Genomic DNA, 26,265 nt, shown 5'->3' with positions numbered 1-26,265 from the left:
GAATAGAATAACTATTTCTGTCTGTGTATCTTTTTTGTAACTTAAGGTTTTGCCTAGAGGGGTTCTCTATGTTTTTGAATCTAATTACCCTGTAAGATATCTACCATCCTGATTTTACAGGGGGGATTTCTTTATTTCTATTTACTTCTATTTTTTATTAAAAGTCTTCTTGTAAAACACTGAATGCTTTTTCATTGTTCTCAGATCCAAGGGTTTGGGTCTGTGGTCACCTATGCAAATTGGTGAGGCTTTTTATCCAACATTTCCCAGGAAAGGGGGGGTGCAAGTGTTGGGAGGATTGTTCATTGTTCTTAAGATCCAAGGGTCTGGGTCTGTAGTCACCTAAGCAAATTGGTGAGGCTTTTTACCAAACCTTGTCCAGGAAGTGGGGTGCAAGGTTTTGGGAAGTATTTTGGGGGGAAGGACGCGTCCAAACAGCTCTTCCCCAGTAACCAGTATTAGTTTGGTGGTGGTAGCGGCCAGTCCAAGGATAACGGGTGTAATATTTTGTACCTTGGGGAAGTTTTGACCTAAGCTGGTAAAGATAAGCTTAGGAGGTTTTTCATGCAGGTCCCCACATCTGTACCCTAGAGGTCAGAGTGGGGGAGGAACCTTGACAGGGGTGCATTTCCATTTGCAAATGAACCTGATGGATTTTTCCCAAAAATACAAAGATAACTTGCAATACAGTTCTCACTGGTTTCCATCATCCTAGATTATCCAGCATAGTTTCATTGCCTTCTTTGAGGTGACTGCATCTTCTTCTTTAAAGTCGGTCACATTGTCCCCATATGCATGAATGAATTTTGCTGCCTCAAACCAGAACGATGGCACAACATGAGGTGGCATATGAAAACCTGTTGGCTCACACTTTTCACTTTCACACGCTTTAAAAATTGCTCAGCTTTGCCTGTTGGCATGTATAAATATCACAAGACTATGTACCACAAAGTTGTAGACATAATGGAACACATCAGTTTGATTGCATGACCAATGGCTATATGCAAAAGAAAAGCAATATATGGAATGTGCAGTAGAAGTGGATACTTTTCTACAAAGTCCTTTACTAAGCATTACATGTACATTGCGGAGTCCCTTCTTGATTGACACAAAGTTTTCCCAAGTTTGGCCAAACACTCACAACACCCCTTGAATCCAAACTGAGGTGACCCCCCCCCATTGCACTGCAGAACAGAGAATTTGAAGAGAATAGTATTTATTGATTTATTTTTGTCACTGCAAGGATGTTAATTGCTGGCTTTTTGGAAAGCTCTATGGTAAGTGAATAAGCAGGGCTCAGTGACAGCAAGGCAGCAGTGCGCTCACTGTGCAAGTGAGGGGGCCCAAAGTACCAGATCCCCACAGGAGCTAGGTTGCACTCCGGGCCGGCAGAGCGGAGACTCCTGCCCAGAGCACGCCTCCCCCTCCACCCTCCCCTGCCAGCACTTCCAGATAGTGAACAGAGTCAGAAGCAGGGCAGCTGGGGTCTCCTTGCGGGGCTATGGGGTCGATGACACAAGGCTGCAGGGGGCTCCCTGACCAGCCAAGGGCCCAGGATCCTGGATCCTTGTAGGCAGTAGGTGCAGGGGATGCTGTACTCACTGATTACTGTCCATAGATTTTTTTTAAAATGTTGTTTTCTGTGTCAAGTGAAATTGACATTTACTGCTGGCTAATTATTTAAATCAAATCCTTCTTCAAGCCTAATTATGGACATTCCCCAAAGAGACCATTGGGGTTCTATTTATCAGAATTTTCCTCTCACGTGTATATTATACTGTCTGCTTGCACCTTGACTACTTGTGGTTTTCATAGATTATTTTTTGTTTTGTAGGCAGCATTTCAGGGTCTCCCAGAGCTCAGCCTTTGGTCTTTCACAGCTGTGATTTAAATATTGCCTTTGGCTGATCTCATTTATCAGCATAATATTAACTTTGATAAGTCTGATGTTGATTAACCTTGAGTTTTCTCAATGCTGATTCTTGTATTTTATAAGAACTGAAAGTTTTAGAAATTTAAACTTTGTTCAGTTGAAGAACCCCAAATGCAGACGCTATTCTAGTGGTTTTGCTTAAGGCAATTTGCAGATTGGACAACAGACTGGTTGAATCAAATCAATCCACTGTTTTCTTCAGTTCAGGAATTCTGCATACATAGGCCAAGCACTCTGCTGTAATGCTTATCTTTATCTTGGTTCTGTCTAGAATGCCTTTTCAGTCATCTAGACATGACTATTTCTAGATTAGTTGATCCAAACAGGTAGTTTGTAACCCAAATCAGAAAACCAGCATATTTACTCCTGGTTCTATCTAATCATAGTGGCTTCTGGTCTTGGGTAAAAAGACCCAAAGGGTTTCTTTTATTCCTTTGCTGGACTAGGTGCCACCATCTCTTTCCTCCATCAGAGCAGCAAAGTCCTTTTGGTCTACCCTGGTTCTTAAGAATAGTGGTTGTAATTTTCAACCAAATTTACCAAGCTCTACTCAGTAAAAATGGGAATGGGAGAGTTTTAGATCACCATTTATCCAGCCGCGCTCTCCTCCCCCCCCCCCCCCCACACACTGATTATGGGGCTGGCCAAAGCAAGGGTGGCCCTAGCACATATTAGAGCAGCCTCAGTGCTGCTCTAACTCACACAGTCAGGTAACAACTCTCAACGGCCACTCTACCAGCCAGAGGCTTCTGGAATAGGGTTGCCAATCCTCCAGGGTTGTTCTGGAGTCTCCAGGAATTAAAAATTAACCATTAATAAAAGATTATGTCCTGTGCTGAAACCTCCAGGAATACATCCAACCAAAATTGGCAACCTTATTCTGGAACAAAATCACATTGACATGCTTCTTGAAGGATTCCTTATTCAGAAAAGCATTTATGCATATACTTAAAGGTCAGCTTGTGTTTAAGCACTTTTCTCAATAGGGATAAACTTAGGGATGTGTTTAGGTTCTTTCCTGAATTGGGGCCTTAATAGATCAGGATCTAACCCAGTATGCTAATGGTCTCCATATTTTTTCCCTGTTAACACTACCTCCTCTTTGTCCTCACTCAGGTTTTTAGTTAATATTCTTTTGTTTTAATAAATTGACTTAGTGCAGGCTGGGTATTAGCAGGTTTGTATTACTTTAAAGGTAGAGCTCTCAATAATATGACCATAGAACTAACACAGAGAACTCTGTGTAACAACAGATGTGTTCTTCACAACACGTTCACAGCCATAATAAATATTTATAGAAAACTTTGGCTAGTATATTTTTTCTTTGCACGTTGCATGGTATTTTCACCATGTGGTCTTCAATTTTGCAAGATGTTTGAATTTTGTAATTTTTATCAAGCAATTATTTAGTGCAGCCACTTTTGCTACTGGAAAGCAGCTTTTCATGGTGATGGAAATGGAACTGGGTCACTTGCTAAAATGAAAAGCAAGTTCATTCCTGCAAAAACTGCTATTTCACAAAAATGAAAATGCAAGAATTTCCAGAGGAAACCACTAAATAATGTTTTCATTCATCCAGGAAAAAATCAATTTGTGCTGGCATCATACACAATGAGAATACATTTTCACATAGCTCCATTAGTAAATACTGTTGTTTTAGATGTATATGATAAATACCCTGGAATTCTGTAAGTAGAACATTTAGGAATGCAAATACAAATGGTAGGTGAAAAGTACTTTCTACTGGCTATAATAAATATAGTTCTTCACGGAGAAAAGCAGTTGGAATATAAAGGTACGTATGCCTGATTCTGAAGAAAAGTCTGCTTTGCTTCATGCAGCGTAGAACATTATGCAAGTACAGTTCACCTTCTAAATACAATTACACCAAGGTTTCTTAATGCACCTAAAATTAAAAAATTACTTTTTTGGCACACAATGAAATTACAGTTTTAGCCACTTCAAAATATGCTACAGCTCTGTTTAGAGCATGAGCCCTTTTGTAAACACTAGGCTAACTACACAAAAAGCTTTTTTCTACTATGCTACTCTAATATTTTTTAGAATACCATTTACTGTAGCCTCATTTTCTCAGGTGGCTCCTTTTGGGGTAGCATTATACACAATCAGTCAGTTTTATGTGCTTCAGAATTGTCTCTGATGCTTTTCTTTTATACTAAAAAGCCTCTGTAGTACATTATACCACTTTACAAATTAAGTATCACACTAGTCTTTTATGTACATATGTAAATTGGTTTCATTTATTTATGCCAGTGGCCTGTATGCTCTAATTGTATAACTGGTGAGTGAACAACTTTTTTCTGCCTGAATTATTTCTTTTACAAGTTATGTTTATATATTTCATGCCACTCACTCTAAAAAGCCATTTATTCATTAGCTTTTAACATTGTGTGGTTCCTCTGCCAGAGCAGGAACACAGTTTTGGCAGCTTTGCAGCAGGTCAGTTTCTTGTTGGAGAAGAAGTTAATGACAGAGACCCAGGATTTCCTAGTCTCATTTATTTATTTATGGTATTTACACAAGTCTTGTTTACCTTGAACAGAGATGTCCAAAATAGCAGCATGGCTTCACAGCGTCCAGCTGCAGATACCCAAGCCAAGAAGCAGAGTGCAGAGATCCGCAAATTGGAGGGGTGTGCCCTCCAGCGGGGCACAGAGGAACATTTGGGGGGCGAGGTGGGGCCTGGGCCAGCCCCCAGGGAGGGGCAGGGAGGGAGCAAAACCCAGTTCCGCTCCACTCACAGTTCTGATCTGGCCCTGGTCCTGGCTTCACCCCCAGCCTCAGCCCTGACTGCGGCCCTGCACCTGGCCTGGTCATGCCCCCAGCCTGGGCCCCTGGCCGCAGCTCTGTTCCCAGCCCTGGCTGGTGACCCTGAGGTGACCCTGAAAAGTTTGGAGACCACTGAGCTAGTGTGTGCAGCCCTGTACTAGAGACTCTGACTTTTGGTCTTTGTCTCCTTTCAGCACACTCTTTGTTCCTGTGTCCTGCTCACCATCTGTAACCACAGCTGCCGAAGCCCTCACCCTTACACCACATGGTATAAACACTTAGAGACTAGTGATCCCGATCCTGATCATAGGCTAGTTCAGTGATACTCATACTGAGGCACCCGAGCTGCAAGTGGCTCTTTAACATGTCTCCTGCAGCTCTTTGCAGCACATGATAGCAAAACACTGTGTGATTTAATTATTAACCAATCAGGATGTTTTTACTATGCTATTAACCAATTGTAGTTGATAAAATAATAATACTTGTCAGTCATTTTGCTGTGAGAATAATATATATACGTGTAAACTAAATATTTCCCTGTCATACTGTTTAAATATGAATATATAGTAAATGAACCAATGAATTCACACTACTGTGGCTCTTTTGGGTAACGTTGATCACTAATTTGGCTCCTGAACCACTGAGGTCTGGGAATCACTGGGCTAGTTCATCTAGGCCCTGGTATTTAACCCGCCTTTTGTCCAGCCGTTTTGCAACATGAAGGAACTCTTCACACAGTTTCAACTATAACCAATGTCTACTGGAGCTCCATTATCTGAGCCTCTCCATTCACACAAGAGAGTACTTAACACAACTCCATTTAACAACCATCAGGGTGTGGCTGTTGCTGCCAGCCCACATGGGATCCTTTGAGCAAGCCTCTCTCTTTTAACCCATTCTGTGGAAAGTTTTATGTCAAGCACTCATGAATAAAACATAAAACACCCTGGTAGCCAATAATTCCTCTGATATGGTAAAAAAGCAATTTCCTTCCATGAGACTGTGGCTCAGAAAAACAATGACAGAGAAAAATAGGAAACACAACCATGATATGAGATTAACCTTAGAAACTGTCTGGAGAAGGCTGGGTCTGCAGAGACAAGTTAATGGAAAAACAAATCTCCTGGACCGAACAAACTGATATTGCTTATTAGAGCTCTGACACTTCAACTGTGGTCCTGACCCCGCACCCTGTGAAGTCACTGGCAGAACTCTCAATGACTTCCTTAAGAGCAGAATCAAGCCCATTAATATCTGCCACATTATATATTTTTCACATATGCCAGAGAAATCCCCTTACTAGTCATGAAGGACATTTTACAGTACTAACTAGCACTTTTACCTTTATTAAAGCAAGAGTCACTCAACATTTTTTTTCAAAAAGCAAGTCTATAAAATACTCACTTCTTTAAAAATGAACAGAAATAAACAGGCCTGTCCATTTGTGAAGCCAACTAACAACCATGACAACAAGCCAATTAGGCAGGAACAGATGCTAAGAAAAGAATGGGTGAAAAATGCTTGTGTAACCCCTGCTTGCTCAGAGTGGCACTTTGTCCCCCTCTAGTGATGGCTAGACCAGCTATAGATTGATGAGCCTGCTACAACCTAGACTAAGAGACATATATCTGTTAGATCATGCCAGAGAAGCTCATGCATTTAGCTCCAGCCGTCCCAGGTTTGATCCCCACTGCCAACACTCCTGTGTGGGTTTGTGTTACGCTTGCAAGGATTTTAAACACTTCAATGAAAGCTCTTCTAAAGATGTTTGTTAATTTTGTTTTTATTTCCATCCTTCTCCTACTAAACCCCATTCCTAGATCTCTGACCTGCAATAAAAGCATCACATGAGCTGCATGCTCACCATTCCGCATTAATCATGTGCTATCTGTAATAAACAGATAATAAAGCAAGGTTTGATTTAGAAAAGCATCCAGAAGTATCTGATCAGGAGATTCCTGCTCTAGAATCTCAATTTTCCAGTATCCTCCAGGTTCCATTTAGATCAGAAATAAGCTACTCTGTCAGTGTATAAGAATGTCATCCTCTCCAGAACGAGAAAGGGAAACTAGAAAGAAATGTGGCAGAAGTTGAGAGCACTTACCAGCCAGCAGAGGGAGCTGCAACAAGCAATTTCCAGTTCCAAGATGACCACTGTATGGCTGCAGTTTCCCATCTGCCAAATTTAGACGGCTGGCCCACAGAAAGGAATGTTGGTAAAAAGTTCCTATAAGAGGGCAACTTTTCATCTGGGAAGATCAATATGGAGATAGTCTCAAAGGCACTTCTGGGTTAAAATAGCTTGTGTGCTTCATATATTACCACTCTGTCTGATAACACTTCCACTTCAGATCTTCGGCAAAAAGGGAGCATGGAGAAGGATATGAAAATGAAGGAAAGTTAAATACTAATTTCCTGTGGCTTGAAAACTTTGGTTTAAGTTTTAGGCAGCTATTTAGGCTAGGCCATTTTTCCCCTGAAACTGAACCAGCACTGTCATCCCATAACTGCTGGGTTTGAAATAAATTATTATTAGTGGTAAAAGTCGTAGTACTGTAGTAGTGAAAAAGCTCCTGTTAGAAGAAGAATGTTCTTGTGAGGACGAGGACTGGGCTGTGGGGTGGGTGTTAGGGAGAAAGAGAGAACTGGATATTGTGCATTGAGAAGACAACCTCTAGAACCCATCTGACCATCGTGGTTTCTGTCCAGGGAGATAGGTTATGGGAAAGTCAGTCTCCAAAGGGAGGGGAAAGGTTGTGCAGATCCAGAGGGACAGTTGGTGCATGACTTTCAGAGGTCCTGTCAAAACATCAGTTTCAAAGGTGGTGGTGGTGGATGGGAAGCAAAAAAAATGGTTGATCTTGGGCACCCTTTCTATGCATCCTTTCATGCTTGTGTGGTGATTTGTAGTGCCACTGGTGGATGTTGCTTGTTGTCTGAATTGGGGCTGACTGGGTTTTTCTGTTGGTTGCAGGTGTGGAAATACCCAGTGATCAAAGTGAGGCTTAAGAGTCTTTCAACAAGTGAAGAGACTCATCCATCTTTGCACTGAACAGAGCATCACACTCTAATGGAAAGTCTGCCACCATGATTTGAATTTGGGATTCCTAAGGAGGAGAGCCATAATAAGTGTCTCATCACCACAGCAGTTACCATGGACCTCACTACTGGGTCTGCCATGTCTAAGAGAGTCTGAAGTGCTGATCTCATTATCAGCTTTCCTTTGTCAATCGGGACCTGGAACTGATATCTTATGTCCTGAGGCACCTTATTGGCAAAGTTTGTCAACTTACTGTACGTAGTAAAATCATACTTGGCCATCAGAGGTGGCCAGCTTGAGACTCAAAACTGAGGAATACACTTTTCTTCCAAGGAAGTTAAAGGTCTTTGCTTCTTTATCATGCAGTGACCACCTTTCTTGTCTCTGACTTGGTGGCCACTGACACTACTAATGAGTTGGGAGGTGGGTGAGAGAATAGACATTCTGACTCTTTTGCAGGTATGAAACACGTCTTTTCAGCCTGCTTGGATCCTGGTGAGATCATGGTGGGTGTCTGCCATAGAACACTGGCAGAGTTGAGGATGTCCTCATCAATAGGAAATCGCTTGAACCCAAGCTATGCAAGATCTTCAGAAGTTTGTGTGGTGCTTCCTGGACCTCTTCCAGGGGATTTGAAGTGATTCTGCCACCCTCTAGAGTAAGTCCTGGAAAGACTTATGATCATCAGGGCTCAGAGAAGCTGGAATCACTGCTTCATCTGGGGAAGAAGAGGATTCCTCATGTTCTTTTTGCTCTTCTTCCTCATGCTGCTGAAGTTGTGCCTCTTAAGAAGCTAAGGAAGTTCCTGCTCTACTCTGGGGGCTCTAGGTCTCCTTGGGTTCCTTGAGTCACAAGGTGGGTATATTGGGCAGTAGTCTCACAGATCTTCCAGGCCCCAATACTAATCCTGCAGTATCTTGTAACCCCTAGTATTGGGCCACAGGGTGCTGGGTACCAGTGGGCATGGGGGCGTATTATCTTTATGAAGGTAGTGAGATATCCTGGAGACTCCCAAAGTTCTGTCTGGGCTCAATCCTGTCTCGGGGCACAGTCTGGGGATGGGTGTTTGTCATAGTCCTTTTCTGACTTTTGAGCCCAGATCCAGCAGATGGTTGGTACCAGAAGAGGTGGTTATCACCTGCCTCTACTCCTTGATGGTACCAGTCTAGCTTGACCCCTATTTGTAGACAGGCACAGAAAGGGGTACTTTAGAGCTATTGGTACTGACTAATGTCCCAGTGCTGTATATTGAGGTCTGAAGAGGGGTAGTGACTCCAGTTCTGGGAGCAACAGAAAGTCTTTCAGACATGGGAAATAAGCCAGAGTCAATGGAGATGTCTCTACAATTTGGGTTGCTGAAGTAGAGGGCACTTATCCAGCAGTACTGACAACGGTTTTGGTAACGAAGCAGTCGTCCGAGGGTGCAGTGTTTTTTCCTCTCTAAGAAATTCGAGTCCATTCCTTCCTGGTACCAGAGGGTCCCATTGTGAAGCACAAAGCTCACAATCACTTGGTATGGGATGGGGACTTCTGCTTCTTTTTAGAGGGCTTGGACTGGGAACCTTCCCTTTTGTCCTTGTGGGAGCACATATGTCTCCCTTCCCCATCTGCCCTGGAGCCGGTCTCCAGAGTCTCTTGGAGCCAGGCCCGCTGACAGAAATTCTGGGCCCCAGGGCCAGGGCTATCCCTGGCAGGGGGCGGGGCCCAGGGCAGAAGTGATGAATCTGTCACTTCGGGGACAGCCCATGCAGGTTGCGGGGGCCCCCAAAGCGCAGGGCCGAGAGTGGTCTTGCGCACCTAGGCTCCCTGCAGCCCGCTCGGGTGATTTAAAAGGGCCTGGGGCTCCCAGATGCCGTTGCTATCCCCTTTGCCCCCACAGTCGGCGGGCCTGCCAGGGGGGCTTGGTGGGAAGAGAAGGAAAGAGAGATCTTAGAGCCACCCTGGGACTGAAGAAGAGGGGCTACACACTTTCCTTCTTCAGGCCAACATATAGGGTCAGAGGTTGCTCCCACTTTCATGGCTTCCTCCATGAGTAATTTGAAAGCCAAAACTCCTCAGACTGCTTAGTTCTGCCCAGGAACGACCTGCAGATAGTGCACCCGGAGAAGGACATGGGTTTTCCCAGGCAGTACGGACAGGTGTTGAGAAAGTCCATGACTAGGAAAAGTTTGTGGCACTTTATGCAGTTTTTTGAAGCCGGGGATCTTTTGGCATACTCCACTGCGACTGTTAAAAGGCTAAGGGGGTGGGGGGAGATAGTGAGGGTCAGCAACAGCTCTCCCCCCCCTCCACTGGAGTGGGATTCCAAAAATGCACAAACTGATGTGTACTACACATAGGGACAATCACTCAAAAAAAGAACCTGGTCTTAAAGATCTTTTTCATGCCCTTACTATGAAGTATTTAAATGCTAAGGTAAATCTACTCTGACAATGATCTTAAATTAATTCACACTGTAGTATGAGCTGAAATAATCCATGTGTAGTGGGAGAATAATCACCATTCAGCTTCAACCTTTGTTTATAGTTAGTGGAATATAATGATCACGCTTCAGTCCAGTCAGAGGGATTTCCATTTATTTTAATGGAAAACAGCACCATTTGCTTCACAAAAACCAAAATGGCTCTTTAAGGATGTAAAGAAAGAATCTTTTTCACATTCCCTTATGATCCTAAATATTGCGATGATTAAACTAGATAAATTATAGTTTTATTAAAAATTCACTACTGTCTCGTAGGGGCTTTCAAAATGTACAGCACGATATAATGATCACAATAAATCAAAAGTGTTATCATCAAAGAGTAACAGATCAAAATTGTTCGTTGGTGAATACGCTTATCAATATAAAGTGAGACTTTTATGGCTTTATTAAATAATGTTGGGAGAGACTTCTTTGTAGATTGTAAAATCATTGGGCAGAGGACTGGCTTTATTTGTTTAGTGCAGAACCTAGCACAAAGTTGATGCTTTATAAATAATAATAATGCTAGCGAGAGAAAGAAATCTTGCTGAAGACGCATGGGACTGGGACTATGTCAGATCTTGATTTCACCAATTGCAGTATGAGATTTCTTGACATCAGCATCCAAACAAAGATTTGTATTCAAACATACTTAACAGCACTAGAAGCTATATAGATGAAACACAAAGGCTTTAAAACAATTTCTATTGCAATTAAACCTTTGAGATTTGTCTTTTGAGAATAAAAGAACCAGATATGAAAATGCTTTAAAAAAAATCAAAAGAAAACAAAAACCAGCTACTTCTGGACTAGATATTTATCAGAAACTTTTCAACAGCTCCACTTTTCCTAAGTGTTTCATCCCTACATTGGTAGGCTACGTGATATGTATTTGTCATATAGATAAAAAATAGCAGTTTTCCTAGAACAATTAAGTCCTTCCTTGGGCAGCAAGAAAGGAGTGGGGAAACATGTGGAATGTGCGCCTTCTCTTTCCATTTAACAGTGAATCAGTTGCAAGTTTGATAGAGAGAGGGAGAATGCCCTCCTCTGGAATTATTTTCTCCCACATTTGCTTCTGTGCATCACCTATGCTGGCAGAGTTTCACAGAGCTCAGGAGAAAGATCAGTCTTTCTGGCAATTGCTCATACTGATTTGTTTTGTCTTGCCTTTAATCACTAGATATTCCTCAGAGAGGAGAATGAACTGGTGGTTAAGGTACTTGATTGGGAGCCAGAAAATATGAGTTTAGTGCCTGACTGTACAACAGACTTCCTGTGTGACCTTGGACAATTCACTTCTCTCATTGTGGCTCAGTTCCCCAACTCCGAAATAACAACTCCTCTTCCTCCCCTTGTTTGTCTTGTCGTATGGTCCTTTGCACTGAAGTCTGTTCATTTATGAGTATACATATGAAAGTATGTGCATGTGTACATTTCAATAATATTTGAGTGCAACTGGATTAGTAGCATGTTTTGTGTAGCTGATTTATCTGAACATTGTGAAAAGGTTAGAAATGTTCATTATATATTCTCTATCTTTGACTGTTGTCTGGTGTGTGTAGATGCAAAGACTGTCATTTAAGACTGTTGTAATTGATTATTAAATAATGTATCATTGAGAGGTCAGAGTTAAAATTGTATTTCAATGAAATTTTCAGTTCTTTGACGTTAAGATATAGCCCATAGGATTATTTTGCTAGCTATTATTTCCTACTAATCCAGCCATCAGTATCAATTAATGTGTTTCTTTTTCTGAAATTAATCCATTTTATTCTTGTATTTTATCAGTATTAATTCCTTGGAATTTAGGATGTGTTGAAGTATGCGTTTCCTGATAATAAGTTTTGCTGAAACGCAAGAACCCTACCGACCTGTAAGATCCGGTAAGATCTGCTATATAGCAAAAAGTATAATCAGTTAAGAATATGTCAGCATAAAAGCTGGCAACCTTTGGCACAGATAAAAATGGTCCCTGAACTTTGGGGAACCAAAGGGAGGACATATCCACATCACATCACAGGTTTATCCGGCTTCTACAACCGGTTGGTAACCGCAGGGTACACCACAACTTGGAGGTCATCAAGAGAGCCTAGGTTGGCAGTTTTGGAATGGGATAATCCTTATTAATATATTTAGAAAGTAAGTGTCATAATCCACTAACCTATAGGAGAAGGGTATCCATAGATTTCTTAGGGTATGGAAATAAGATTTGGGTATAGTAGGTTATGCCTGAATTACATAGGTCAGGATTCTATAAAATATCTTCTAAGAGAGCTCTTAGTAGTTTGGTTCGGTTCTGCTAAGTTCAGCTCTTCTAAGTTCTAAGCTCTATCTATCTATTCTATCTATCAGCTCAGCTTGCGCAGTACAGTATAACTACTCAACATTCCTAACCATTGGGGAAGCCTGAACCATTGCTTAATTGGGCACACCAGGAGTGAAGCTGGTCCTTCACCTCCTATTACTGGATCCTCAAGGAAGGGTGTGAGTATGTTAGGTTAAGGTATAAGAGAAATGGTACCACCAGGAGTTTTGGAATTCTTTTACAGTTATAAGTTTCATTGCATTTCTTATTTTTATGTTAATTTCAATAAAGGTTGTATCAATTTGGTATTGTCCTCAGTGTACTTGGTCTTGCCAAGCACCCCGAGAATCCTCTCCTGATATAGAACTCTCTGAGTTCTTGAACTCTATAGTCTGAATTGGATAAGAACCTATAAATCTTCTGGTCAGATGCGATCAGTGGCGAGCCATAACAACTAACCCATCAAATTCAGGTCAACAAAGAGAACTAAAAATGGGTGTTAGGAAGCGTGTTGATGTGGTGGAACATCTGACGGCAGTGTGCCAGTACCTGGATATAGGTCTTACATGGCATGTGGATGTTACCTTAATTTATCATTTCCTTATTTTCCAGTGTATGCTTTATTGTAAGGAAATAACCTTGACCATCCTTAACTCTTTTTGTAAGATAACATTTACATTAAGGATTCCCTCCAATTCCCATTGAATTCAATGAAAAGATTCACACGGACTTCACAGAATCCCTAATCTTTCCCTTACATATGTTCCCCTCTTCCTTAAAATAAATAAATAATAATTAATAGAGGAGTTCCAGAACTGGGGAACGATCATAGTCTTATGGGCTATTCATTCTTGGTCATATCTCTACTCTGACAAGATACAATTTGACTTCAAGTTGAACCTGATTTGTATAGACCACAGGGAACAGTTATATAACAGAGAACAATTAAAATTAGACAAAACACAAAAAAGCAGGCAAAGGTTTTATAAGCCAAAGCCTAGAAGACTTATTAATGATTTATGTCCAAAATCCTTTTCACACTAGCATAATTTAAACTAAATACACAGTATCTTCAGTATCTTCAGAATCAGAATTCCCAGACTGTGCTTACATGTACTTTACGATCACTTACATTTCACTTTTGCCTTATAAACCACTACCTTACAAACCACTTTCATTGCAGCTTACCCAGTACCTTTCCCTTAGATAATTTGGTTTCTTTATGGGTGTTTCATTGGCAGTCTCCAGGTTCTAAATCATATGTAATGAACCAATCTTAAGTATGTCTCTGTAATAAGGCTTTATAGTACTTGTGAACTGGATCAGCGGTAGGTCTCTGCACAGTAAAAGTCTTGTCATGGATGACACCTCTCTGTGGGACGCTTGCAATTTTATTTCTGAGTGGCAGAATTAGGGATTCTTCATGCTTTCCTAATGACAGTTATAGCCAAACATACCTCACAGTTTTACTTGGGAGGATGAAAGACCTCTCTGTGCTAACTGCAGGAAGCTATTCATTAAAGATGCAATCCAGGTAACAACAACATTAGAGTGTTCCACCTTTGACTTGTTTTTTTCTTTCCTATTTTAAGATGAACGAGTGCAAACTTAAAAAGGAATATTTAATTTGTGGTCAGCAATTGTATATGGAAAAATGTCCAAATGTGGCCCAGAATCCACCCTCAAATTTGAGTGTTGATAACGGAAAATTCTCTTTACTCCATTTACTGTAGATCTTGATATATACGCCATTGCAGTGCTGTGAGTGGTGCTGTTTTTTCCCTTCTACAGTGAAATCAGAATTCAGTAAATAACTGGGTAATCATACAGCAAAGAAAGCAGTTGGGGAGCAAGTTTGTTGTATTAAAGATTGACCTTAACTATTCATGATGTCTTTATAAAGTGCTTTCCTGTAGGCAGTGGGAGCCTGATGCTAATTTAATAACAGTAAAGGACATGAAGAAGTTGGATAGTCATTTATGGAAAAAGATCTTTTACCCATCCAACAGGGATGATGGAAGTTGTGAATTTTGTAGGCTTTTTTGAAAATTTTAATTCCAACATTTGACACACTTACTCATATTTTTGCTATTTTAGTAAACTAGGAGATGAATCACAGAGTGTCAGAATCCAGGCACAACACATAGTATTACATAACGAGTCATTTGTTTTATACTGGGGATGTTGGCAAACTTACATGTGTACAAGCTGACGGCTCTGCCTACTGCTCATTTCAGCTTTTTACTTCCAGGCAATCTCTTTACACGCTAATCAACTGCACTGTGACTATAGAGTTTAATATGTTCTGTTTCACTTCTAGTAATAAAGATGTACAGCTGGCTCAGGAAAAATCATTAGGGCTAAAATTGTCATTTAAGACACACACCAGGAGCCCAATTTGTTAGTGCTTAAACAAATCCAAATTAAATCTATTAATTATTAACTGAGGAAAACTTTCAAACTGCAATTAGAGTAAAAAGAACAATGCTTTTCTCTATCTCAGGCATAGTCAACCTAAACATCAGTTTTTGTACAGATTTGGGGCCTGACCAAAGGTCTTAAGCAATTGATTTCAATAGGCATTGAGAGGGTGCAGCTAGCCCCTGCAGAAGGCACTCAGCTCCTCACAAAACTGATGCCCCCTTAGCTACAGAAAACTGGCTACAAAGTTGAATTGTGCATGTTCTTGAAACTCCACTTGTGTAATAATGGCATTTTTGAGCAGTGTCCAAACATGCATATTAATTAAGAACCTGCCGATAGAGTACAATGGTGACAGATAGAGTTGCTCCTGCCATTGGAACAGCATCACATTAGCATTTGTACCAGCTACCTAGCATACAGTAAGTGACAATTGTTCCAAATTACGTTACATTAAATTACTTTAATTCGGCCAGTGATTCTACCATAAATATTATAACTAGCCTTTGTCAAGATATGCTGTGAAATGCGAATCTTTGTGGGAGCCAGCAGACTGCATTATTTTTTGGTTAAATGCTTATTGCTTCTTACTGGTTTTGTTTTGTTCCTATCACCCATGAAATAAAATAAGCTTTGCACTGAAAAATACTTTGAGTGCAATCGAGAAGCCCCTATAATCCAGTACAAACTGGAGTAAAGACTGCAGGATTGGGTTTATGAGTAATTGCTAAATACAGGGCCAAACATTCAAAAGCACCCTCTCAAAGCCCTGTAACACGAGGCTCTGTTCTATTCTGCCCTCATCACCATAATGTCAGAGTACCTTTCAGCAGTGTATTCAGCTACACGACTAACATCAGTCATGTGTTGTTTGTTCTCGCTCATCCTTATTATTCTCATTCACAACACAGAACTGTTTGTGCAGCATAGTGTTTGGTAGTGGTAGGGTAGGGTTTGCTTTGGTTTAAAAGAAATATACACACTGGAGAAGGCAGGTTGAGGAAATGTTCCTTGCATTTGGAGTAGAAGGTGGTGATGTCCTGGCTCGTCCACAGTCTTGAACCAGCTCCTGAGAAAGCTCTGTTTCAGCTGCTATTGAATGCACCCTCAGCTCCCACTGAAACTAATGGCAGAGAGAGCACTCAGCACCTCGAACAATTAGGCCGTAAATTTGCACCCTCAGGTTTGAGCATATGCAAATCAAGTAGCACATCTGAAGGCCTGGCTGATATGAGCCAGGGTCTTGGTTTTAGAATTGCCTTCAGACTTTCCCAATATTTTTTCCAGCTCCCTTTCCAATATCCCACCTTTCATCAAAAAACATCCTAAAGGAATGGCTCTCTGGACAGGGTTGGCTGACTTCAGGCTTTGGTTGGAGTTTTAAACATAGGCAGAGACTGAGATTCCCTTTCCTTTGAACATAGAATAGTAGAGCTTCAGCCTTCCTGCAAGCTGAACACTCCACACAGAAAGGAAAGGAGGCCTAGCGGCACCTTAGAGACTAACCAATTTATTTGAGCATAAACTTTCGTGAGCTACAGCATCCATCCTTGCGCATTGCACAGGGGCAGATTAGTTTCATAGCAGACTGCTGGAGAGCTGCCTCCACAGACTGATCATGCTAATTGCACATATATTAACACTTTTAACACCCCAAACACTGCTGTCTCTACACTCTCTGGTGGTGGTACCATTTCACACACACACACACTCCGAAAATGGGTCAAGGTGCACACTTTGGATTGTCACGAACCCACAGACTCAAGAGACAGAATTACTATTGCAAAGTGAAATCACTTGACAAAGTAATTGTGAATAAATCCTCCTCCAACACATAAATAAATGAATGTAGTACCTGAGTGCCTAACAGAATTCCATGCTCCGGTACCAGCTTGGGCCATGAACAGGTGAGTCACACGTAATTAAATATGAAACCATATGAGATGTCTGCATAGATTATCTAGCACATATTCTGTTTGTTAAATGAAATTGTATTGTCAGGTTAGATCATTCATGTTTTTCTTAGTTTCTGTGCCCCATTTTAGTTTGGACAGAATGCATCTATGTGGACTTAATCAGAGTTGCAGGTGTTCCACACCTTTTACGATCAAGACAGCAGAAGAGGGCTGGATGTTTCTCGCCTCTTGCCCATCAATGGCAGCTTTCAGTCAGTCAGTGAGATTTCTGGGCAGCCTAAGTGAGGATTACTATTATGATATAATATACATGAAAATCTGTCTAGCAAGGGCATACATTCTTTGGGCCATATCTGGCCCAGTCTATACACCTGTGCAGGGGTTTAAGGCCCAGTAAGGACCCCCAGCCCCACCACCACAGGGCCTTCCTGAACCTTGAGGCCAGGTACATAGAGAAAAGTAGGTGGTGTGCGCCCACTAGTCCCACGCCAAGAGAGTGGGTAGTAAGTAGCCAACCCCACAACATGCTGAGAGAGTGCTGGGGTGACGGAGTAGAAACCTGCAAGTTACCACGTCCCTGAAGCAAAAGGGGCGTAGGGCAGCACAGCTATTTGTGGCCCCTTACACAAGAATTTGTATATGCACAGTCTAGATCCTTGCATACACTGGTTAACTGCAAACAGAATCATTTTAATGGTTCCCAATGAAACCATAAATTTGTACAACCTCCTTATGCTAGCCAGGGCTATGGCTCAAACAATGTGCTAGGTGTTCAGCTGGCGTACACCGTGTAACTCCATGCCAATTTACACCAGCTGATCTGGCCCTTTTTTTAAAAAAATGAATTATCACCGCTTGTGGAAGGCAGTAGATTGGCAGTCATGGAGACTGAAATACGCTGTATACCCACACGAGAGTCCAGCATGGGCAAAGACACCCATTCCAGTTCATTAATGTGACGCAAAAATGGCTTAAGGAGCTTCCTTTTAGGGTGAGAGGGGCGTTCATTGTTCATGGCCAGTTCAATCTTTGCCTCCCTATTGTGGCTTCTCAGCTAATTTTCAAAGAAGTTAATAAAATTTACTTGAACCAACATTATTTACTAATTTAAGTAATTCCTACTAGATATTTTAGAGCATTAACCTTAAGTAGCTAATTAGCTCATGCATTATCTGTCTAATGAATCACATACTATCAGTGTAATGAGTCCTAATAAGTATGGAAAACATTCATTAGAAGGAAATCTGATTAATTTAAATATCTGTTGTTATTCTAGCACAAGATCTTTATATCAACACTATTTGCAATAAAATAAATACTTTTCTGAGAACATGGATACAAACAAAAGGCCAGATCTTTGACCCTATGTAAGTCCCATTTACACTAGGCCAGTAGCACAAAGGAAACTTAGTGAAGCAGCTGTATTACATTAGCATGAGGGAATCTTCAGCTGGTGCAGTCTGTTGCTCCACATAGCAGGATGAATGCGGGGGTGGGCCAGGGGATAGATCAAAGCACAGTGCATTCCATCACGCCTGGCCTCTTGGGGGCCATTATCCACCATTGCAAGTGAGTGCACCCCTGAGACTCAATTCTACTAGGGCTGACTCCAGATTTTCCATTGAATTTTTCATACTACGAACAGCTTAATTTGTCTTCTGTATTGGAGGTGAGGGTTTAAATTTGTAGTACACTGGATTAGATGGCTACACTACAGAACAATGAGTCCACAGAGAAATTGACATGAAACTTTCAGCCAGCTTTAAATTATCCTGTTTTTGCACACCCTGTGCAAGAATGAGCACACAGTAGTTCTTGCAGGAGGTGCAGATGAGGTAGTTGGTTTTCATTATCTTACTTGCACATACAAAGTGGCTGTTTATCCACTTTTGAAGGAGCAATCATTTGTCTGTGCACATGGTGAGTGGCAAACAGAAACAGAGGCCAGGGCTGAGAGCGTGACAAAGTCAGGTCAAATTTCTTCTCTCAGATTTGCATTGCCAATCTGAAGTCAGTATTCTGCTGTTTCTGCATGTCCAGATTTCCCATTAATCACATCTCAACGGGAGTTCTGCTTAATATAGTGTGGTCAAAGGGAGTTCCAATCATGCAGGGAGAGCAGAGTATCAGAGTCTAGCTCTGTCATGCAGAGAGGAGAACTTTATTTGCACTGATTAAGTACAGCAGACAACAGAGTATTTGTTAATTATTGACTTATCCAAAAGGATCCCGTGGCTTGACAGAATCCTTAACACATTCGTTATCTACTCTAGTGCATCTCATCATGGAACATATGGTGGCACTGTACTGCAATGCAGGAATTTTTGTTTTCTTCTCTATATACATGCATACATTTATATATATTGTAACTTTCATTTTGCTGTGTGGGAAGAAGCTCTCCCGTATTTTCTCGTTCCTATTGTTTAATTATCCTCTGGTTTTGTTACTTGCAATCAATGGCGTATCTGTTCCAGATCACTTATTTTTATAAGACAATTCATCAATCCTATTCTGTTTTTAATAATTTTAATCATTTAAAAGATCAGCCAGATGGATTACAAAAACATGCAAATAATGTTTTAAAGTCCTGCAAAATGCCTCATCATATTATGCCTGCAGTTTAAAACTGCAACTCTGGATACACAATTAACTTTGTATTCCAGTACTGTATCAACCAAAAGCCTGTTGAGGGTTTGAGTTGTTTCATGATAAATCTAAGAGATAACAGTTAAATTAGTTTGTATCTCATGTTCAGATCAGAAATGCAGATCCTTCAAACAGCCCAACAGTTTAAAGAGTTCAGTGCTGAGGTCATCATCGATTTTAATTTAGTCTTCCACTTCAGGAATAGACTGGTTTGGTAGATCAATGAAGTCAAATTACACATTTCTGATCCAAATTATTTTATGGTGTTACCTTCTATAATTTGTGTCAATTAATGCACACACAATTTACACCAGATGAAAATAAAATAGTGTGATACTCCTATGATAATAACACAGTTGTTGTTTGTAATATGGTATGTCATTATTTAAGACATAGTTATTAAATTGGATTTCCCAAAGTAATCAGGAAAGGCTTAGTAAGATCTTTAGGCAAGGTTTGAATAGGGTAAAAAATCATTTCTTTTTATTTCGTAAAAACCCAAAATGACCCAATACATTCAGTCCTGAATAGAAATGTAAAAGCAAAAACTAAAACATTAAACAATAGCTTTAATATTTATAATTTAGTTTTATAATTGAAAATGAGATTTGAAAGACACTGGAACCTCAAACTGTTGTGAAAGGCACTTGAACTCTACGGAGAAATTTGCAGGAAGAAGGGCCCAAACAGATGGGGAACCTGGTGGGAAATAAAGTTAAGAAATATAAATGTAATAACAAATATATTCAAAAAGGTGCTTAATTTTTTCACTGCCATTTTTTCTTAACCAATAACTATTTTTCACACAGAAAGTATATGTAGCAAGCCTCTCAAAATCATTTTTATCACATTTTTTCATGGGAGTTAAGTGTCCAACTTGCAGTGACTTTCAAGGCCCCTTTGAAAATCCCAGGCCAGTTTTGTTACAGGATATTCCAACACAGACAACAGGACTCTGATCTTAAAAGATGAAGCAGCAACTACATTATTGTTAATATAATTATGTGTAATATGCTGAATATTTTTCTTACTGAAAGCAGTGGTAGAAAAGTTCAAGTCATTTCTGTTGGAGTTTGCACAGTAAAAATGAACAGAAGCAGCCCTGCTAGCAAATTGGTGAGAAAACAATATTCTTATCATGTAATACATGCCAGCTTTGATTCTGCTTTTTCTACACAGCATTTACTATGTCATGCTCCTATGTACAATATCATGCCCAGTTCACAAAATCCTTTTTGAAATGGATGCAAGTATTTCATTTCAGCCGGCCAATGCATGGCATAAGTACCATGCCACAATCTTGCATAAAGAGATGTTGCATGGTAAGAATAAAATCATTTGATACTGTCATTTAAAAAAAGGTTTTTTTAAGATCCAAAAAGGCTTTAGCCTACATTAAGGATTAACTGCACAGTTCTGTTCTTAAGCAAGACAAAAAAAAAAGCTTATGAAATCACACAAAAATTTTTTTTTCTGCTGTGTAAATTATATATGGACTGAAACTTTTCTGTTCAAAATTTAGGACCCAGACTGACAAGTTGTATAGGCACATTTTTTCTAAACAAGATTTAAAATGACTAAACTATGAAAGGTTTCGTAGTTGATTAGTAGACAGTACTGTTCATGACAGCTGTATTCTTCAGCACTGCTGTGTTAGCCATGACACAGTGCAGTTTAACTGGCCATAAGTTTGCTCGCTAGTTTAAAAAAAAACCTCATAAAGAACTAAGTACCTGAGCCTACAAACCCCTTTTCATTTGATAGTTCCACTGATTTCAATGGGTCTCTCTACACAAGCGTAATCTCTATTTACACGAGGAGTTTCACCAGTTTTAATGGAATTACTCACCTGACTATGTTGTAAACAAGCAGACCCTTCCTGCCCGTATAATTATTTTAAATGACAACTTCTTTTGTTACCCAACACTTGACTAAGTATACACAGAAGGTCCAATTTATGCTTTCCACTCAAATTAGGCGCCCAGATTTAGCAGCTGGGATTTCACATAAGTACTTACGTACCCAAGTATGCATTTTAGGTATGTAAATACCAATCTGGATATCCAAATATATGATTTCTCTGTAAAAGGGATCCAAATACAGATACTTGGACGCTGAACATAAGAAAGTAACCAAATGAAATAAAATAATGGCCTGACCAAGTAAGCCTAATTCCTGTTAAGAAAATGCATTTCTGGATAACAATTTTGTATATCACACTGGTGAAATGAGATTTAATACTTCGGGCATTTATTTAGTGCCTTTCATCTAAGATTCCAATGCGCTGATTAGCTAAAAACAAAATCCAACCTGGCAGATTATAGGAAAGAGGAGTTCCAATTTCTCTGTCTCACTAGTAAAAAAAAATTGAGGGAGAATAAAGGACGGAGGTCCCTTTATAGCCTCATTTATGAACATGTGGCACATGCATGCAGAGTCCATGAAAACTGCTGCCTTCCCAAAAGGTTCTGAGCTTTCACAAACATCCCAAATCTGTAGATCTGTGCAGGCAATCTCTGAAGCAGCTTTATTTTTCCTGTTTTATGGAGGAAGAAAACGGAGGCAGAGGGAGATTAAAATGGGTCTAATTTTCAAAACTGCTTGAATCCACATGGCAGGTCATTGGCAGACAGAGGAAAAGAACTCAGATCCTTGTGAGTCAGTCTCCTGCTCTAACTCCTATGCAACACTGTGCCTAACAAAACAATGGCGTTATATGAAAACTATGATTTCAGAACAGAATGAAGCTAGTGATCTTTAACTATTCCACTCTATTTGAAATAATTATAAGAACATATAAAGAGGCCCAAGGCGACTTGCTCTTTATCAAATAGGACAGTTTGCCTTACATAAAACAAAAGGTCTGGTTTGAATGTTTGAAATATTCTCATTAATAATAATGTTTTCATTAAACTCTTTTCTCCCTAATACTTCTGGGATTCCAAGACCCCATTTAATTGTATTGGTTTTTGCTTGGAAGATATTTTCAATGGTAAATATGTTTTTCTAATAGCAACATGGAAGACAAGATGAGAATATAATTGAAAGATATTTACTGTTTTGTTCTCTTATTTGTTTGGTTGACTGTACATCTGATATCCATGTCTCTTAGATTTCACACATCAAATAATATTAATCAGACACAATGAATGAGAATGTTAATCTAATTAAAACCCGATGCCTAGTACATTGTTTTGGAAATTTAGCCCAAAGTATATTTGTATTAACTTTGCACATTTAAAAGGGGAAAATAAATCACAGATTGCTGAGTTTAAAACAGCTGAGTACCACAAATAGGCCGCAAACATGCTATCTTTTACCATACAAAATGCCAATTTTTAGTTTTCTTGTTAGTATAGGGGCACATTTAAACCAAATTATAACAAAATTACCACAGGATATTTCAAAAGAAATATTTAATACAACAAAGTATTTAGAAAATTATATATAGATTTGTTTAAAAATTCTATCATGTAAACATTAACATAACATGGCTTACAAATAATATAAAGCATTTATAGATGCTTATCTGAATACTATATATACATATACTCTACCTTAAAATTAAAATAATCTTGCCTATTTTCTACAGTTGTGTAACAAAAACAAAAAGGAAACCCTTTTGCCAGCAGGTTTGGTCCCAGACAAAAGGGTATTTTAGTCTATTTTGCTCAATATTCTTGGCTTCTTAGAAAGTGCAGACCTTCAGAATTATGATTTCTGTTCAAAAGCTTTTATTTTCCTTTAAATTCATTATATGTAAAGCTATAAACTCTTTTAACATTTCAAGTTATCCATGTGAAGAAATCAACTACCAGTTTAACTTTTCTCAGCAACATGGGCACTGCTACTGAAATATTGGTAAACATATTCCCATGTGAATGTATTTGATCGATTCCTTCTTAAATATTTCTGTGAAATACTTGTGTGTAAATTCATGTCAATATGAAGAGAAAAAACAAGTGAAATTTCTATGTAAGAGGACCATAAAATGAACTTTTTGGGCGGGAGGGAGGGGCACAGAACATGTGACAAAATTTACTGGGCCACACCATTGTGCAGCAGCAGAACAGAACAAAGGGTACAAAGTAAACATTTAATCTTTTCTTGAAAGTGTAATAAAACATAATGCACATCAACGTATAGTTTTAAACATTATTTATAATAGCACTAGTTTAATATATTCACATGATTTTTAAGACATTGCACATATCTAATGCTACAAAACCATGCATTCAAAATGGCTGAATGCTCAGCAAATTAATATTTCATGTTGTGGTATGTGAGACTGGCCAAAAAAAATAACAAGGAAATGGTAAGGAGACAACTAAATTCATTAGTCTCATGATCCAAGATGATGGAGCTTGAATGCATCTGCAGGAGTGACTCATTCAAGCATCAGTGGGAGGGTGCTGCTCCTATTGATCTTAAGGACTCAATTCTGCCGTCATCTGGGCTCTCATAATCTAGTTTTCCTATATGCCTGAAGCTCCCATTGGTAGAACAGAACACTGGAGTCAAGTTAACTCTATTGTGATGACATACCCTATATGCCTTTGTGCCATTTGGTGACCCCCCCAGGAAGTAGCACCTGATCTGAGAGCAGAAACAGCTTCCAAAATAGCTGTTCCACAGGAGTTCCATGGAATTTGGGTAACTCTAAGAACACCCATACAGAGTATTTGGAATTATGGGATGTTGGACAAAAAAGTGGTTTTTTTCCCTGAAATCTCTGAAACACAGAAACTATGTAGAATCAGAGAGGTTCCAGTGCATTTTGAAGCACCTTAAAGAAAATGGCTACCACAATGAAAACAGAAAATGAAATGCTCGAACAGAGTAATCTCATTGGCCAATAGGTGCCTTTATAAAACAAATAGAATTTATTTTGCTTGCTTATACACTCTACTATCAGGGAAGGGTTAAAACAGTGGTTCTCAAACTATTGTACTGGTGACCCCTTTCACAAAGCAAGCCTCTGAGTGATCCCCCTTATAAATTAAAAACACTTGTTTATATATTTAACACCATTATAAATGCTGGAGGCAAGGCGGGGCTTGGGGTGGAGGCTGACAGCTCATGACCCCCTATGTAATAACCTCCCGACCCCCAGTTTGAGAATCTCTGGGATAAAAGCTTCAAATCAGTTTCAAAAACTTATGTGGCCATTAATTTTATAAAATCTCTCCTCTCCTCTCCCCTCAGGAATGTAACACATTTGAGGGTTTTCATTTATATATTTATCGGTACACTTGGCTAATAAATATGAATTGGTCGGGAAACTCTGTCCTATCGGTTAATTCACTTTCCCAGTCTTGGCAGCCCTATGCACAATAGCTATGTGTAGGGAAGAGAAGCAAATCTGAGACTAAGAAAAAAGGAGGGGGTGAGTCCCACCATACATACTCCTGTAAGTAAGACACTAGTTAGGAACAGAATCCGTCCTTTCTAGCAACTTAAATCTTAGATTTTTGGTTTATACTCAGGTTCAGCTTGTCCAGTTTACTTCCCTGCCTACCTCTTAGCTGATGTAATGTCTTTTCCATCTCCCTACTCTCCTCAAGTGCTGGAAGATAGCTCCTCCCTTTAACACATTCAGGCGAGAGCCTCATGTTGCAACATGTCTTTCACTGACACTGGTCTCAACTCCCTTCTGCCAGCTTCTATACTAGTTCCTCCCCAATTCCTTCACGGCCTTCAATGCAATCCATTTCCCGCTATTGGCTCCCAACCTGAGCGGAAGTCATGTTGAGAAAGTGAGCCACAAGAGGAGAGGCAATTCGAATTAACTATGAACTTCTGTAAGCCTGAAGTCTTTATTTTACAGTTTGCCCCCAACAGCAACAGAGGAACCTTTCAAATCATGGGTTATAAAACTGGGAATTAGTCAGTTTCCCAAGTATTAAGAGTTTAATATTTTCCCTACTGAAGCTGGATTGATTCAGCTGCTATATTTGGGCAGGCCAGATTTATACATCAGCTAGAGTCTGGACCAACCTGCAAAGTTCTGGGTTTTCTGGATTGAGGCCCATTTCTAAAACAACAAAACACAGCTCTTCACTTCTGACGTACTGATAAGAAAATATCACCGTTAGATCATTAATATGAACTGACAGACATCATCACTAGATCACTCAATGCTCATTCCAGGTCCCATGACTAGCTAGCTGCCCTGAACCAGTCAACCCTATATATTAATAGGTTCCTAGTAGGTTCAGTGATTTGACAGCTTGAAAAGACATTGGTCTGTACAATAAAACATTAATTTCAGAACAACAAAATGCACCTTAACATCTGGGTCTTATTTGTGAGCCAAAGTCAAATTTACTGCCATTATGCCATATCTATAAATATTTATCATATTAATCCCATCTCAATGGTTTACAACTTGCAAAGGGTATAAAATTATACAATTTGTTTACAACTAACCATCTGACAATGTTTTTTAAACAGGACTGGTTTAGAAAGTATTAATCCTTCCACCAATGTGTGATTTAATAGACAGGTCAAGTTAAGCCTTTGCTATTGTGTCATTATCCGGCCTCCGATTAATTTTGGGATTTTTGTTTTGTTTTGATTTAAATGGGAAATTTGATTTAAGACAGCAGTTAGGTCAGTGCATTACATTCTGTGTATAGAATGCCAGAATCTCTAAATAGATAAGATTCTGAATAACTGTAGTCAATATTTAACAAAATAATACTGACAGACAATCCCATCTGTAATAAAATTGAAACTATCTGCGGCCTA

General features: G+C 39.7%; 1 protein-coding gene across 1 annotated transcript in view; it reads right to left on the bottom strand.

Moving 5' to 3' along the window:
• Positions 1-19,970: 19,970 nt before the first annotated feature.
• The window catches only part of SNX29 (sorting nexin 29), a 454,788-nt gene continuing 448,493 nt past the window's right edge, over positions 19,971-26,265 (bottom strand). The window contains 2 exon segments of the mRNA XM_073362374.2: positions 19,971-20,169; positions 20,171-20,214. Of these exon segments, the coding sequence (XP_073218475.1) occupies positions 20,092-20,169; positions 20,171-20,214 (122 nt within the window). The 3' untranslated portion in view covers positions 19,971-20,091.

Source organism: Lepidochelys kempii, chromosome 10, assembly GCF_965140285.1.
Source record: "Lepidochelys kempii isolate rLepKem1 chromosome 10, rLepKem1.hap1, whole genome shotgun sequence".
Lineage (NCBI taxonomy): Eukaryota > Metazoa > Chordata > Testudines > Cheloniidae > Lepidochelys > Lepidochelys kempii.
The sequence above is the reverse complement of the archived record's forward strand: the minus strand, read 5'-3'. Positions and strand labels throughout refer to the sequence as shown.